This window comes from Diadema antillarum, unplaced genomic scaffold (genome assembly GCF_040938485.1).
Source record: "Diadema antillarum isolate AM-2024a unplaced genomic scaffold, OU_Dant_1.0 seq00001423_RagTag, whole genome shotgun sequence".
Taxonomy (NCBI): domain Eukaryota; kingdom Metazoa; phylum Echinodermata; class Echinoidea; order Diadematoida; family Diadematidae; genus Diadema; species Diadema antillarum.
Genome location: NW_027272175.1, coordinates 419,336 through 435,854, shown reverse-complemented (window position 1 = coordinate 435,854; position 16,519 = coordinate 419,336). Strand labels below are relative to the sequence as shown.

The window sequence follows — 16,519 nt, the reverse complement described above, 5'->3', positions numbered from 1 at the left end:
GGCAATATAATAATTTGAATTTCATATTGCGCGAAATCCACTCAGTAAGAGTGCTCAGCGTGCATACATACTACCATTACCTCTGGATACATTTTTCCCCGCCAGCACTGACAGTGCACACTCTCCACTCCGTTGGGTGCATCTCAGCTAGCCAGTCGCCATTTTACAGGCGAGCATATATGCTGCACTGCAAAAAGTCCCGTGTTAAATAGTGAACACCGAGCTGGTGTTAAATTTTCGGTGCTCATTTATGGTGTTAAACTAAAACCTCCGGGTGTCATTTCCAAATACAAAACTGTTTTTTGAAGAGTTTCTTAGTAACTGCACTTCTTCAAGAATTTTACATTAAAATACTAGATTTTTGAAAAAAATGTGAAAATAAATTTACACCACAGTAACACCAGCTGGTGTGGTCTCTTATTGAAGCTGGAAGGGTGTTAAACCATTGATATTAACACCAACAAATATCAAATCAACACCATGTGGTGTCATTTTGTAATTAACACCAGTACAGTGTCAAAATATCACCAGGTACAGTGTCAAATTAATACCACGAAGTGTCAGGTGAACACTTTTCAACACAATCACAGTGCATTTTCTACACCTGTGGGTGTGGTACTCTATTGAAGTTTGATCGGTGTTAGATTTTACACCCATGGTGTTAAATCTAATACCGATGTTTTTACAGTGTGATAGACTAATTATATAAACACTGTCACACTATCGGGTACCCATTTGTACTTCTCGATTGGGAGCAGCAATGTTTTGTGGATAAAGCGCCTTGCTGAAACACAAACCTGTTGGACTCCGTGGGGCTCGAACCCACGATCCCAAACCACGCTCATGTGATTCAGAAACATGCGCTCTTACCAACTCGGCCACTACATCTGCGGCAGATACGGACTAACAAATTTGATAATTGAAATGTTTGTGAGGGTCTTAAAAAGGCAATTACAATGCAGCGATAACATATAAATGTAAGAGAAAGAGTCTGTACACTAAAATGAAATCAGGTGTGTATTGTCCAACTTTATACAATTGCTAGATCTAGCGAGCACGAACATATAATCTCTCTGTGTTTTTTAATAGTATGGGGATACTCCAGGAGAGCAGCGCTAAATTGTAACATTGGTATAGGGGAGATTACTTGGTAACTGAAATGATTCACATGTCATTATTGTCCATCCCTTCTCCCAAATTAACCTCAACTAAAAATAACAACATCAACAACACCAAGAGTGGAGACCCAGTTTACTGTTTGATTATGTTCACTGTTTCCTCTAGGCTACGTTTGAAATAAACTTTAAACCATTACGTTTCAGGTACGTGTATGGAAAGTCAGTTAACGGGCGATATGTCTTCAAGTACGGCTTCGTTAGAAGTAACGGGACGATCGAAATGATGGCAGAAATGAAGCGGGGAAACGTAAGTTCAGAGTAGTAGTCCAACCTATTGGAATTTACGTGGTTTTTTCTTAACTGCTAGTGCTGCATTTCTCTCAGATGCACCTTGAAACTTAAGAAACTGATTATTAAGATTACGATTAAAAAAAAAGCACACGAACATTTCATATTCAACATTCAAATTAATCACTTGAACCCATCCAGCTTATATCGCCAAGTTCGTTCTTTAATGAAAGTAACTTAGATTCATTTCGATTCGTTCAGAGGTTCAGATATGATTGTGTGTGTGTGTGTGACAGTGCGTGTGCGTTTTGATCAAAGCATCTATGATTATATCGACAAAGAAATTCGAGATCCTTAGACTAGGAGCCCAACGTAGAGGGTTTCAATTTATGTAGTTTACAAGGTGAAGTTTACACCTAAGACCGTCAACCGGTTTCTGATTTTTGTTTTTTAATAGACAACCTGTTCTTTTACCGACAAGAACCTGAAAATCATCTTTATTTATTCTTACATTGTACAAAGGTACAATCATTATTTTTGACATTTTCAAATGTTTGGATTAAGACTTATGGATTTAAAAGATATTTTCGATGGATTTTTAAGAAATAAACAGTTTTCGTATCTAAAACATAAAAAGGCTGCAGTCAGCTGGATTTTTCTCTGAGTTTTTCTTTGAGTGGTTCACAATATACAAGCTTGCTTTTTAGTGGACCTCTCCATTTTTTTCTTTCAACTGAATCATAACTTTGTGTTTGTTTGTTTGTTTTTTGCCATTTTGCATGCAAACCTTTACCTTTATCATTTATCCTTTGCAAAGTTGAATGTATACGTTTATGATATAATTCCTGATTAATTTTGTGTTATGTTTTGTTGGAAAAAGAAGAAAGAAAATAAATGAATTGAATTGAATTGAATTTATTTTATTTTAAGAAAATTTACAATTTTTGGACCTAATAACAAGAAATGGTAAGAAATTATTTTTTTTTTTGTCTAACAGATGAGGAAGAGAGTTGCATTTACATTTCCCAGAATGGGAAGTTTCTGTTGAATGAACCAATATAAAATTCTACTTAATTTCAAATTCAAATTCAAATTCATATTAATATTCAAATGATGTTATATCCGTATAAAGTAATACAAAGCATTATACTAGTACATAACGCTTATACTTGAGTATATAATATTTCAAGGAACTTTGAATCACATATCTTCAACAAAAACATGGATAAAATTGTAATGATATAAACTTTGTTTTTAGATAAACAAGTGAGCAAATACAATTTCATTTTCCAACTCTATATGGAAAAGAGGAATTTACAAGAGAAGCACAACTTGTACATTTTGTGAATCACTCTGGGAAGTGAGGGCATCTCAAGATCCGTCAAGGACTCCATGTATGAAAATTTTTATATCAAGACGAGAGGCGAAACAAACAGGAAAACAAACCACAGATAGGCGTAACAAAGGAGAAAGGGAAACAAAAACAAGTGGTCTACAATTCGGCTTTTAGGGAGGGTCGCTAAGGCATAGGTAGAAACTTGAAGATCAATAAGAAAAATTGTCAAATGATGATATACTCACTCTTAATATCTAAGAGAAAATTCTTATCAATTATCTACTTATTTCGTTATTTGTCTCTTTTTTGAGGATTAAAATAACAAATATACAGTGGGATCACAAGCGGTGACTGTGACCTCAGTTACAAAATTGGTGTGGGAATAGTTGGGGTATCCAATTTTTTACTAAGAGTATAATGCTTACTGCTTTTCTTGTTTGTTCATTTCTATATGTCGCTTCTCCTCATACGCCTTCTCCTCTTTCTCCCTATTTCTCCTTTCGTTCGTCTTTTTTTTTTCTTGGCGCTCCACTATCTGGAGGAATGACTTTTAAGATTTGAAAATCTATGTTGGCAGACTGATATTAGCGTGGGCGTTAGCAATAAACCTATTTGTAATAAAATGCAATCAGGTATGTGTATACGTAAGTGTGAGTGTGTGTGTGTGTGTGTGTGTGTGTGTGTGTTTTGTATGTAGGGGATTGACAGGCGTAAGGAAGGAAAAAGACAGGGAATGTGGGGTACCACAGAATGATGCAGAGAAATCAGGGTTACGAGGGGCAGTTTCGGAGCGCTGCAGTGATTGGGGTGGAGAGGGGAAATAAGGGCTAGATAAGTCTGTTATAATTAAATATGCAATATGTTTGCATTGTGTTTACTGTACCACTACACTTTTATTTTAGCGGTCACACTATGAATGAATTAAATTCATGGGTTTTTAGTTTTACGATTAATTTCTACTTTTACTGCTTAAGAAAAACTCCACTTCAAGGGATATTTATAGTCAATTGTTTCAAGATCAGTGAGTATTCTGTTATTTTGTTCAGAAAGAATAGGGAAGATTACAATAATTAGGACCTACATTATTCTAATGAAACGAAACCATGGACAGAACCAAAAATGATAAACGTCTGTTTATAATAACCAGTTATTTTACCCTGGAAATGAACATGACACTTATTTAGATACGCTTGAATCAAATTATAAATTATATGCAACTTACACAGTTCCACACGAAATAATAAAAAAGTATCAATGTATCAAGTGCAATCTCCAAGAAAAATTGAACTTACTTAAAAATAGCATTGATAATTATCTTAATTGTGGAAGAAAAATGAGATCCAATGAATGGTTTTCATATTTCAGTTGCAAGAAGGAAGAGCAACAGTGGTCATAGATTCCCTGGATACCGCCTTTGGTGAGGACTGGTTTGAGGAATTCTACGATTGCCGCTTGCACGCTGAGGCTATTGTGGAGGAGAGAACAACGGGCCACACTGAAGCAGCTATCGACACTACAGCCATGGTTGTGTCCACGCCCTTTAAGTTTTCCCACAAACACAATAGGAACTTCTTCAAGAAAGGTCTCAACATTCATGTCAGGGTACGTCACTTTTCTTTTCCGCCGTTTTGCAAGTTACACTGCATTTAGTGGAAAGAAATACTCAAGAAAAGATAAAATGAATCTTCTGTAAAAAAAAAAATAAAAAAAAGATATATATATATAATATATATAATATATATGATATATATATATATATATATATATATATATATATATATATATTGATAATTGTCGTCTCAAATGTCTGACTCTGACCTGATAGTCGACCAACACATGTCGGACCAATCGGACTGCGATTCGATTTCAATAAACTTCGGTGGGTGGCCGGGGAAGTGATTAACTTGAGTGAGTGAGTGATTCATGAGTGACCGATGAGAGAAAATCTCTGTGGAAAGGCAACTTCTTTTTCTTGCGCCCAATATCCCGTTGTCTTTATACAAATTTCCTCAAAAGTAGGAACAACACCTCCGACCTTAATGATTAATATTTCGGAATGAAAGTTATTGTATCACAACTTTTGTCAATGTCCTGTGGTTCTAGATCACAAGACATTGGATCTAGAACCACAGCTAGGTTCTAGGAGGAGTGTCTAGGAGGAGGTTTGGAGACAGTCGCAACTCCGTACACATAGATGATCACTCATATTACGCATATCCATATTCCAATATGGATATCGTTCCACTCTGCATTCCGAATGTCTATCATTTTCTGCCACAAAGGCTTAACGTGATGTTTTTATAATTGTACCATATTTTGATTACAAAAGAAGCAAAGATTATTTATTAAAAACTAAACTTGAAATGAGGTGCGTTTCTATGAATAACTCCATAAAATCATGATTTATTCTGAAAATCACTGACTTTGGTTAAAAACGTTATACTTCTTGGTGTAAAGAAAATACTTATATTTTTTACACACACACACACACACAGACACACGCATATATATGAATATGATCTAGATACATATGTATATATATATATATATATATGTATATATATATATTATATATATACACATATATATACATATATAAGTTCCTATTGTAACTTGTATGATTACTGTAGATTTGGTATAAAAATTTCATACCCCTTTCTGGATGGGACGTAAAACTTAAAATGAAATTATATTCTGGATAGATTGTCGAAACACTAAAATCCTCTTTGTCAACAGAAAAATAAATAAACTCATGTATTCCCCTCATATTTTTTTATAGTTCTTAAAAACTGCATTTCATTTTTTTTTCAAATGTTAACTTTCGCGTTACCTATCTAGTCCTAAATAAGGAAGGCGTGTGACTGCTCCTAATGATCCCAAATTTGCTCCACTTCATAGATATTTTTTTCCTATAACAATCCTAGTATAAAAAAAGAAAATTCCTTCGCGCGAATAATTTTTGGGATTAATAGGATTAATCTTCCCTTTTTTAACATTTCTACTATTCTAGATTTTTTTTTTAAATAAAACACCGATAATCTAAACCTTAATTATCTGGTTTCATAGTTACCCAGAAAAAAAAAATCTCCCCCTTCTTTCATATAAATATAATAAAAACAAGTGTCTATCCCATTTTCTTCATGAAAAAGCCTTTTGACCCACATATGTCTGGTTTTGTTGTCCCCGCCGAACGAGTTCGAGCAGGGGACTATGAAACGGGCTCCGTGCGTGTGTGTGTCCGTGTGTCCGTCCGTCTGTGCGTCCGTGTGTGATCAAAATGTTCAATTTGCTACTTCTCTGTCATTTATGAGCCAATTTTGATTCTGTTTGCTTTATATGATAGCACTACATGGGAGCTTTGAAACTTCTCCACAGAATTTCAGTTGTGACCTTTGACCTTGACCTTTGACCTATATTGTACATTTTGCTTCAAAATGCTACTCCTTCGCCATTTCTAACCCGATTTCGATTCCGTTTGCTTTATGTGATGGCACTAGGTGAGGGCTTCAAAACTTCTACACAGAATTTTGACCTTTGACTTCTTTGACCTTTGACCTTGATTTTTGAACTGTATTGTACATTTTGCTGCAAAATGCTACTCCATCGCCATTTCTAACCCGATTTCGATTCCGTTTGCTGTATATGATGACACTAGGTGAGGGCTTCAAAACTTCTACACAGAATTTTGACCTTTGACTTCTTTGACCTTTGACCTTGATTTTTGACCTATATTGTACATTTTGCTACAAAATGCTACTCCTTCGCCATTTCTAACCCGATTTCAATTTCGTTTGCTTTATGTGATGGCACTAGGTGAGGGCTTCAAAACTTCTACACAGAATTTTGACCTTTGACTTCTTTGACCTTTGACCTTGATTTTTGACCTATATTGTACATTGGCTACAAAATGCTACTCCTTCGCCATTTCTGACCCGATTTCGATTCCGTTTGCTTTATGTGATGGCACTAAGTGAGGGCTTCAAAACTTGTACACAGAATTTTGACCTTTGACTTCTTTGACCTTTGACCTTGATTTTTTGACCTGTATTGTACATTTTGCTCCAAAATGCTACTCCTTCGCCATTTCTAACCCGATTTCGATTCCGTTTGCTTTATGTGATGGCACTAGGTGAGGGCTTCAAAACTTCTACACAGAATTTTGACCTTTGACTTCTTTGACTTTTGACCTTGAGTTTTTACCTATATTGTACATTTTGCTACTAAATGCTACTTCCGGCGGGGACATATATTACGCACTGCGTAATTTCTACTTTTCCTTGTTTTGTTTTGTTTTGTTTTGTTATTTAGTTTTAGTGAACAATTCAAAATCTTTTATCTTGGGACCACAACCACGTATATTCCTGATTGCAATAACCCTTTCAGTTCATTCTTAATCGTTTTACATAAGTTCGAAAGAAATCATCCCTCTCTGCAAATTTATACCCACTTTGGAATAGCTAGAAACGAAGAAACATAGTTCAGTTTATAGGTCCTATTTACCATTGGGAGTAGTGATCATAAAAGATTTTAAGATATCACTTTTGATGCATATGTGTAGGTCAGTTGTATCACAAAACACCCTACAACAAGACTAGTGTAGGCCTACAACATAAAATTTTTGCTATAAAGCCTAAAATATAAGGAGATATTATTTTTTTCATTAAACCATAGCTGTAGAAGTTTTAGACAGGAAACATTTTTGTTATAACTATTGTTCACATTTCGTATCTTTAACAATACTTAACATTGATTATACTGGTTCAAATTTTTGCATTGGATTTTTCTAGCCGTAACTCACATTTTAGAACTATTTTGAAGCACTATTACTGGGTTTTTGTTTCATCTGCAAATGGTGAATTATGCCTCTAAGCAAAGGGTATGTTTTTAGCAAAACTCCGTGCGCTCCCCCCATGGCAAAAGTCTTTTTTACTATTAAGTACACACCATACACGCACACACACACACATACACACACATCACTCAAAATGTCTTAATAAAGAGAAAGATGAATTTGTCAGTGCTGAGGTGGTTTAGCAAGGGATGAGGTTCTAAGTGCATTAAGTGCAATCCTTAAGATCAGATGGACACTTTTATAATTTTAGAACTTTTTAAAACTTTAATTGATGTAATAAACCCGAATTATAGAGAGTTTTGACAGACTACTTTTCATAAAGCCGATTTTTCTTTGCACACCAAACAGATTGATCTACATTACGCGAATAGAAGCATCGCATCAGAAGTGCCCGTCACAATTAAACTAGAAGCATCACGTGCAGACGGATCGAAATATGTTTTCTACGACGAACCACGGGAAACCGATACGGAAGGTCGGGTAGCATTGACAAAAGATACTTCTTTTAACTACACGTCAATTGAAGTTCTGGTAAGTACGTCGTCAAGACATCACATCAAGAAACCCACCCGTGAAGACTGTGAAATCATTTTACCTACATTGTGATTGTGTGCTGCTTCAAATTGGAACTTCCCCTTCATGCAGTGTCATGCACGCTTGGGAATACCTGGGTGTAAAATCCTCTTATCATCAAGTTTCCACAGTCATTCATAGTTATGGTCTTCTTTGTTTTTATTCCTTTCCTTCTTTTTTTTCAAAGGGTGGGGAAAATAAGAGAATATATGTATAAATGTTTAAAACGTTTGCAGTTTTTCATTGCGCATGACCGTTTCCATGCAGAAGACATTTTGTATAGTAATAAGTGTGTAATCGAGATAATATCATATCTGCTTGGAATGAAGCGACATCAGCGTTGCGATCTACATGGACTAAGAACTCTCTCTCTCTCTCTCTCTCTCTCTCTCTGTTTTTCAGTGTCAAACTAATGTCGAGGAGTTCGGTGAGAACCAAGCTCTACTAAGATTTGAACTGATGCCCTACGAACCCAGCGTTGGAAATGAAGTAGTCACCATCATCAAAGACGACTTGGGGCCTTTGCAAGTACTATCATAAAACAAGAAAAATACCATGTCAGTGAAACCATACCAGTGAGAGTTCTTATATTTCATTGCAAGTTTGTTTGTTGCTAAAAGTGGTTATAACCAAAACATAAAGAATGAAATAAAGAAATTTTGTCCATTTATTCACCTTTATGGCCGTATGTCACCCAAAGTTTGAATTGACAAAAAAAATCCCCCTTTAGTTTCCAAATTTCATTTCATTTCATTTCATTTTATTGTTTCGACAAGTACCTTTAATCAACTCTGATCACTTTCAGAAATATACTCATGGTTCATCATAATTCGTGGCTAATTTTGCACATGAAAGGTATGCAGATCATTGTGACAGAGAACGGAGACATAATAAAAGAAAAAAAAATGGTACCATACAGGAAGATCCCCAGTAAGCCGAGTTTAATATTGGGGCGTCATTGGATGCACATAGAAATAAATAAACAGTTTTAACTAACTATCGACTTACTTGACTACAACAACAACAACAAAAACTATTTCACACAACAAAACATACACGGTCGTGTAAATCTGTTTTTTTTTTTGAGGCTATAAAGAGATGCAGAATAACGAAGGCTTACTTTTGCTATTTAATCATGTCTCTCATTGTGTTAGAGTAGTATTTTGTTATCACTGTCATCTTCAAGGGCATACACATGAGTGACAACATGTCAATTTTTGCAATTTTTTTAATTTTGTTCTTCGGAGGACAAAACCGCATCTGTTCACTCATGCATAAAGTTTCTGTCAACCTGTCAGGTTGATGGCCAATTGACCCTGAGTTACCTTTAATAATTATGGTATATAAGACATTGATTTGTATCTGAATTTTCAATGAAAATATGAACTTGAAAAAACATTTATCCTTTCTTTTTTGCTGAGTATTGGTTGTGATTGCTACTATATAGATGACAATTGAAAGTGTTAGTGATCATCAGAATTATTGAATTAATCAAGTTTGCATACTGCACAATCCAAATTTCAATAGCAAATTGTCCATCTCGTTACGCTTATATTCTTTGTTGTTAAAAATGGAAATGAATGAAATGAAAAGAAATGAAATTGAATGAAATTAAATTGAATTAGATGAAAGCTGTGTGTATGGTTTTCGTTGCCCCTTTTTTTCAGGAGGCTGCCATCGTTATATTATTTCAAGCATTGCTTCAGATGGCAGACTTCTACATTTTTCTCCCTCCACAAATGGAAAAAGATTTCTTGATTTCATGGTATTTGTTAAAATACTTTAAACGTTATGGTGACTATTATTGTGATACTGTGAATTTATTATGCCCATTTATGTTCTAAATACAGTGCACTTGTAACGTCATGTATGGTTTTTATGAAAAAATGCAGAAATAAGATCAAACTGAAACTGAAGAACAGGGTTAGTTCGAAGCAGCCTTATCGATTGCTATCAAATCATAATCTTTCCTGACTCAGGTTAGTGCAACACGAGAATCTCTGAACATCCACAGATCAGGGTCTTCTCAGGTCAGGGCTTTGCATTATATGGTAAGTACTTTACTTCACGATGTACAAACTGTGTATGATTAATCCCAAGGAAATCTAAATTGTTTGGCGAACTGATGTAATGTATCGCACTCCAATGCGCCGTGAATCCGAAGTGATAATACACAAAACAGAAAGAGGGATGCTGTTGATAACACATCTCTTCAAAGCGTGTAAAGGAAAGAGAAGATTGGAAATGGAGACATTTAGAGTCGACATGTTTTCACTCTTTTGCAGATAGATCCACGTGCTAAAAATGTCATCGTTTGCTGTTTTTTTTTTTCTCCTCTTTATTTTTCACATAGTGCGTGACAGCCGGTCGTATCGTACAATCAGATACACTTCGTAACGTTGGCACCACCCCAGTTCTGCACATAACCGTTACACGAGACATGGTGCCGAGTACACGGATCATTGTATATTACTTCACTAAAACACCAGCGGGTGAGACCTACGTCACAGCGGACTCTTTGCTGGTGGACGTGGAGGAAAACTGTGGCGACGATGTGAGTTTTTGTATTCGAAGGGATTGTGTGGTGGATTCATTGGTGAACGCACAATGTATGGATTTTTTTTTTGATCAACCTTTTGACTGCTCAAAGATCATTTATTTTGTGTGGTTTGTGCTGCCGATCAAACTCAAGGTATATAGGTTGACGGTGTTGATGTTAGTATTGATGGCAAGAAACTCGATTAAATGGTGTTCAAGCAACTTAAAATCGCTTTAAAGGATATTTAAAAGGGTACTTCAAACGATGTGCCAATTTCTCCGGTTGAATGGGGAAGGGGATGAGATAAAGCTTCCATTTGATAATAGTAATGATGATTATAATAACGATGATAATAATAATATTAATAATGATAATAATAATGATAACGTCTTCTTTGTCCAGGATATGGTCTTTTCAGTGTTGCCACTGTTCTACCAGAGGGTCCCGCCATTATTATTACACTGGTGTTGCCAATTACCCATTTATACACCTTGGTCGAGAGGGGCGTTGCGGGTAAAAACATCTCGTCCAAGGACGATTTGTGTGACCAAGGCCCTGTTTTATGAAGAGTTAAAATTGATTATTAAATTGATTTCAATTGTAGGTTTATGGCAGACTGTGTTGTAAGGAAATTTAGAATCGATTTTATGTTTTGATCAAACGAGGCCCAGGTAACTACGATCACACCTAAGATGCATGGCAAGCATCATCTCCTGCATTATCATGTATTGGCTGGTTTAGGTGAAAGGGACAGGATGAATTAAAAAAAGAAGTGAAACCAAATCACGTGTGTTTTTCTTCTAAACACGTTAGGTGACCATTACTAGTGGCAACAGTCAGTACTTGCCCCATGCTGCAGTGAACGTAAGGATTAGAGCACCAAGGAATGCTACCGTAGCATTCATGGCTGTTGATACGGCTGTCTATCTCCTAAGAGACAAGGACCGCTTGACCAGACGGAAGGTATGTATCACCACTTCATTCAGTTTTCATTATCCATTTTGTTAAAGGACAAGTAGTTCAACCACGTGTGGATTTAGTGAGGGCAACAATTTTAGACAAGCACATCAATGAAAGTTTAAGGATAATCGGAGGACATTTCGTTCAAAAGCTATGAATTCTTAAGTTTAAGTGTCGTCATCGTAGGATAAGAAGACTCCAAACAGTTTGTGACGTCACTGCGGGACAATGATGTAAAGAAAATATTTACACGATTCTTCATATTTTCCGGTAAAGTGAAAGAGCGCTTGCCGTAGGCCTACATCTTTCAAGAAGCAGTGAGAACAATTCTATCACCTTTTACTAGTGTCAGTAACGAGTCGAGGGAATGCGTTCTTTTCATTAAAACAAAAAGTGAAATTCTGTGGAATCCTATTGATATTTCATTTTCATCGTTGCCGTATTACCAGTGGTGTCACATGCCGTTGTAGTTTTCTTATTCAGCAACGGTGGCTCTGAAACTTTACAACATTCATCACTTTTGAACAGGATGTCCCATTATCCTAAAACTTCCACTGATGGGTTCAACTAATATTGCTGCATTTATTCAGTCCAAATATGTGTGTATAAATGTACATACATGTATATATATATATATATATATATATATATATATAATTGTGTGTGTATATACATATAAATATATATAATACGTATATAATATATATGTATATAATATATATTATGTCATATATATATGTATATATAATATATATTATGGACAAACTTATCCTTAACTTTAAATCACATTCTAAACATACTTCCACAGATCAAACAACATTACCAGACATGTGAAAATCCTAAGATGGTATAACAAAAGGATCTTTTCATATTTACATTTACAGAATGCACTTGACTCAGCTTAGAGTAAAGTAAAATAAAGATAATGTCTAAAAGGAGAGCCTACAGAAAAGTATAGATACTTGTGAAGGTAGGTCCCCGGAAGTGAAAACACGTCATACATGCACATAGTTAATATACGCCTAGCAAATAGCATGCGTGCACACACAAACACACTTTAGAAAGAAATAAACAAGAAGTTAATTCTCTGTTAAATCCCTCTCAGTCACAATGTCTATCGATTTTGCTTTTCCACCATTATCGTTACTTTAATTTTGACGGCATTTTGAATGCACTGTACACTTTTTCTTTTGGAACAGCCGCATGAGATCTGAGGTCGAAAATTTGGTTTCAGATTTCAGGAAAGAATACTAATGGGAAAATTACAATGTATTTTACTTCTCATATACAGCCCCGTGAGCTATAATGTTGAATTCATATAAATTAAATTCCGTTAAACTCAATTCTATGCGATTCAATTCAATTTGATTCGATTCAATTTTAATGTCCGTTTCTTGTAATTTGTTTTGATTGCATGCATACACAGTACATCCGTATACTAGACTGCATAAATAGTACAGAGCATAGCAGGACCGCGGAACCACCATACATCACTTTTTTATATATATAATACATAAGAATAGGAATACATAGGATCTTACCATTTACCCCCCCCCCCCCCCCCCCCTCACTTACTTTTGGCTCAGAAATACCATCAGAAAAAAAAAAAAAGTGGTTTAGATTTTTTGTGTGTTGTATCACAGGGCGTAGCCAGGAGTGCGGGGAAGGCTTATTTGTTTTGTTTTGCTTTGTTTTGTTTTGTTTTTTGCTTGTTAGGTGATGACAACCGGAAGTGGCACCAGAAATAAAAACTGCCCCCCCCCCCCTCCCCACACACACACACACACTTGTCAAAACGTGGCGCCGGCCGTGCACAGGCCATGCAGGCAGCCGTCAGGCATAATATAATATGTAGGCCTACATAGACAGGATAGACATGTGAGAGATATACAAGACAATATCAATATCTATATCAGCGATACATTAAATTACATAGCATTGGAGGAAATATCAATGTATTTAGTGTATGAGTCAACATGAACATGGTGTTTGGTTTGATGTGCATGTTTTCACGTATGTAGGCCTAAATGTGCATCAAATGATAATGACTGTATAAGAGTCATACATGATAAAAGTGAGTGTGAATGTGAGTTTGCATAAAAATAAACGTTGTGTATGTGTGTGTGTGTGTGTGTGTGTGTGTGTGTGTGTAAAAGAAGTTGGACGTATACATTTTAACAAATGTATGTCACATCACGGTTGTACTCATTCTCCTGAGTCAAAATACAAAATGATCATATCCGACTTTCAAAACAATAGTATCAATATGCAAATAATGATGTTATAATGCTATATCGGGTAGAATTCATACTCTATGGCAACGTGTGCTGGTGGACAGCATTATGATTCATATGTCATATCGGACCATCGTGGCGCCCCATGCACGAGAACATAACCCATCATCCATTATCTTTAAATTGTAGTCTTATTTCTGTCCTTATCCCCGTGTAGATGTTAAACCGAATGAAGGGGTATGACGTTGGCTGCGGACCGGGTGGAGGACGTACGGTGTCAATGGTCTTTGAGGTGAGTTTATATAACAACTTTGATGACATAACGATCACCCACCCCCTCTCTTCGGTTCATTTTATACGACAATTGGGTAAGAAAGCACACACGCCAGAAGCCTAATTGTCTGAAATATTCTCAAGCACCTTGACGTCTTGTAAGTGTCCAAGATGTCACCTGTAGCGCATTCAATACTAGCGCTGAAAACCAACTTCAACAGTTCGATCAAGTCCCTATGTATTCTACTTCCTCTGGTCATGTAGGATCCATGCTCTGACAGAGGGTATCCCCCTCCCCTGATCCTAAAAGGTTTGCATCGAGACCAGTACTTCCTCCTGCATAGCGTATACCAAAGAGGCTCTGTGATTTAGTGTTCTTGTGTGACGTTATGCAGACTCTATACTGAATTTTACTCCTATAGCTGTATTTTGAAGGAGTTCAATATGACAATCTTGATAGATCAGTATTTAACCAACTTTGTGGACCAAAAGGCGCATTTGAATTCCTCCGATATGGGACACACTATAAGGGTTCTGTTTTATCATAGGTGTGAAGACAGCCGTTCTTGGTTGAATATAACAACTTCCCGTATAGCACAGCCAATCAGAAAGATAAATACCATAATATTTGCCGCACCAACAAGAGCTGCTATCGTATTTTTATTTATTTATTTATTTACGAAGTAGGACCCTTTTCCTCTGTAGATCATGACATGCCCGTACACACGAAGAGTAGGTGTACACAGGGAGATCAGAAGAATTTGTCTCACCACCCTCCCCCCCCCCCATACAGCACCACCACAAGCATGACAAGCTGATCAGTTCAAAATTGCTATCACACATTGTCACACTAGAAATTACAAGGAGATGAAAATGTAATGCTATTGCAGATATACCACAGATTATATTACCGACGGTGTATTGATCGTTTAAGTTTCTCTGCAAAGACAGATTTTAATCTTTATTTTTTAGGCAATGGAAATCGTGTAATTGACTGCTGGTATAGGGGCCAAGCTCCTCATACCATGCACACATGCTTACACTTTACAAATGAGATGAATTAGGATTGAACGTTTTGAACGATTTAACCAGTGTATACGGACTTTATCAGGAAATTGGCTCCTCACTGATTGAGTGACAAAATCTTTTTTAGAAGCATCCACATTTTACTCCAACACATGTCAGCTTTGATTGTTTTGATAACAGGACTCAGGAATGACGGTACTTACAAACGCGCAACTCGATGTCAACCCACGCGAAGGTTAGTAAACATAACCAAAGGAAATTCTCCCCTTGTAATATTTAAAGTAAGGCGATTAACACTTTGTCAAAGGTCATCCAAGTTTGGAATCTGACGGACAAAAAAAAAATTGTAATTATTTCTACCGACAAACTTCCGAAAACCGTTCTGTTAATGCACAATATGCATTATTCTAGTTCAACATTTTTTTTTCCTTAAAATATGGCGGCCAACAAAATCAGCAAGGCATTTTCGATGTCAAAAAGCGTTTAATGTTGTTCATTTTTTATCTTCACTGTCTAATAACATTCCCAAATACTGTTGTATAGTGTATTTACTTAAATTAAACTTTCTTTTCTTTGGAAAAGGTATTTCAATGACCGCACTTGCGGCATTGCTTTCCATTTTTATAACATCCCATGCCTATGTCTGTACGGTATGTGTTCATAGAACATAATATAGGCCTAATAAGTCAATATGCCTTATTATTACCCGTATCAGGCATCTGAGCTGTGATTCTTCGAAATTGTATTCCCCTCCCCAGCAGCGAGAAGAGGAGCAATTGTCCATATTCCCCGCTTTGACGAACGCCAATGGGATTTGCGTGTTAAAAACGAGGGGAATATAGGATCCGGGCACTTGAGCTTCCAGTGAGGAAAATTTGCTGTTGATGACATTAAAGTTTCTCGCGGAGTGATTTTGCGACGATGGGAGAATTGCCATAGGTTAACACGTAAAACTAAACGACGATCGCTTTTACTGTGTTAGCTTGCTGTTTTGTACGCGCGCCGCATACCCAAGTTTCGCGACAGAAGGCAAATTTCCATAGGTTAACTCGTAAAGATAGGGGACGATTCCTGTGCCTGTGTGAGTTAGCTGCTTTGGTTAGCTGTTATACGCGCGCCGCGTACCTGAGCTGTGTATAGGGATGCAGCGCGCAGTGTGGTGTAGAGCTCGAGCTGGTGCCGAGTGGAAAATTGTTAATTTTACATTGTAGTGTTTTATTTTGCTGCGCTCAAGATGCCTGAAATGGGTAATTATAATGACATGGACTGTCTGTTTTCGGGGGATACGACATTACTTGCCCTCACTAGATATTGTATTGC

General features: G+C 36.4%; 1 protein-coding gene across 1 annotated transcript in view; it reads left to right on the top strand.

Moving 5' to 3' along the window:
• The window catches only part of LOC139709272 (A.superbus venom factor 1-like), a 71,564-nt gene that overhangs the window by 20,204 nt on the left and 34,841 nt on the right, over positions 1 to 16,519 (top strand). The window contains exons 8-16 of the mRNA XM_071621221.1: positions 1,323 to 1,425; positions 4,108 to 4,344; positions 7,943 to 8,125; positions 8,570 to 8,695; positions 10,147 to 10,218; positions 10,521 to 10,721; positions 11,520 to 11,669; positions 14,118 to 14,192; positions 15,380 to 15,434. Of these exons, the coding sequence (XP_071477322.1) occupies positions 1,323 to 1,425; positions 4,108 to 4,344; positions 7,943 to 8,125; positions 8,570 to 8,695; positions 10,147 to 10,218; positions 10,521 to 10,721; positions 11,520 to 11,669; positions 14,118 to 14,192; positions 15,380 to 15,434 (1,202 nt within the window). The remainder of the gene's footprint in view (positions 1 to 1,322; positions 1,426 to 4,107; positions 4,345 to 7,942; positions 8,126 to 8,569; positions 8,696 to 10,146; positions 10,219 to 10,520; positions 10,722 to 11,519; positions 11,670 to 14,117; positions 14,193 to 15,379; positions 15,435 to 16,519) is intronic.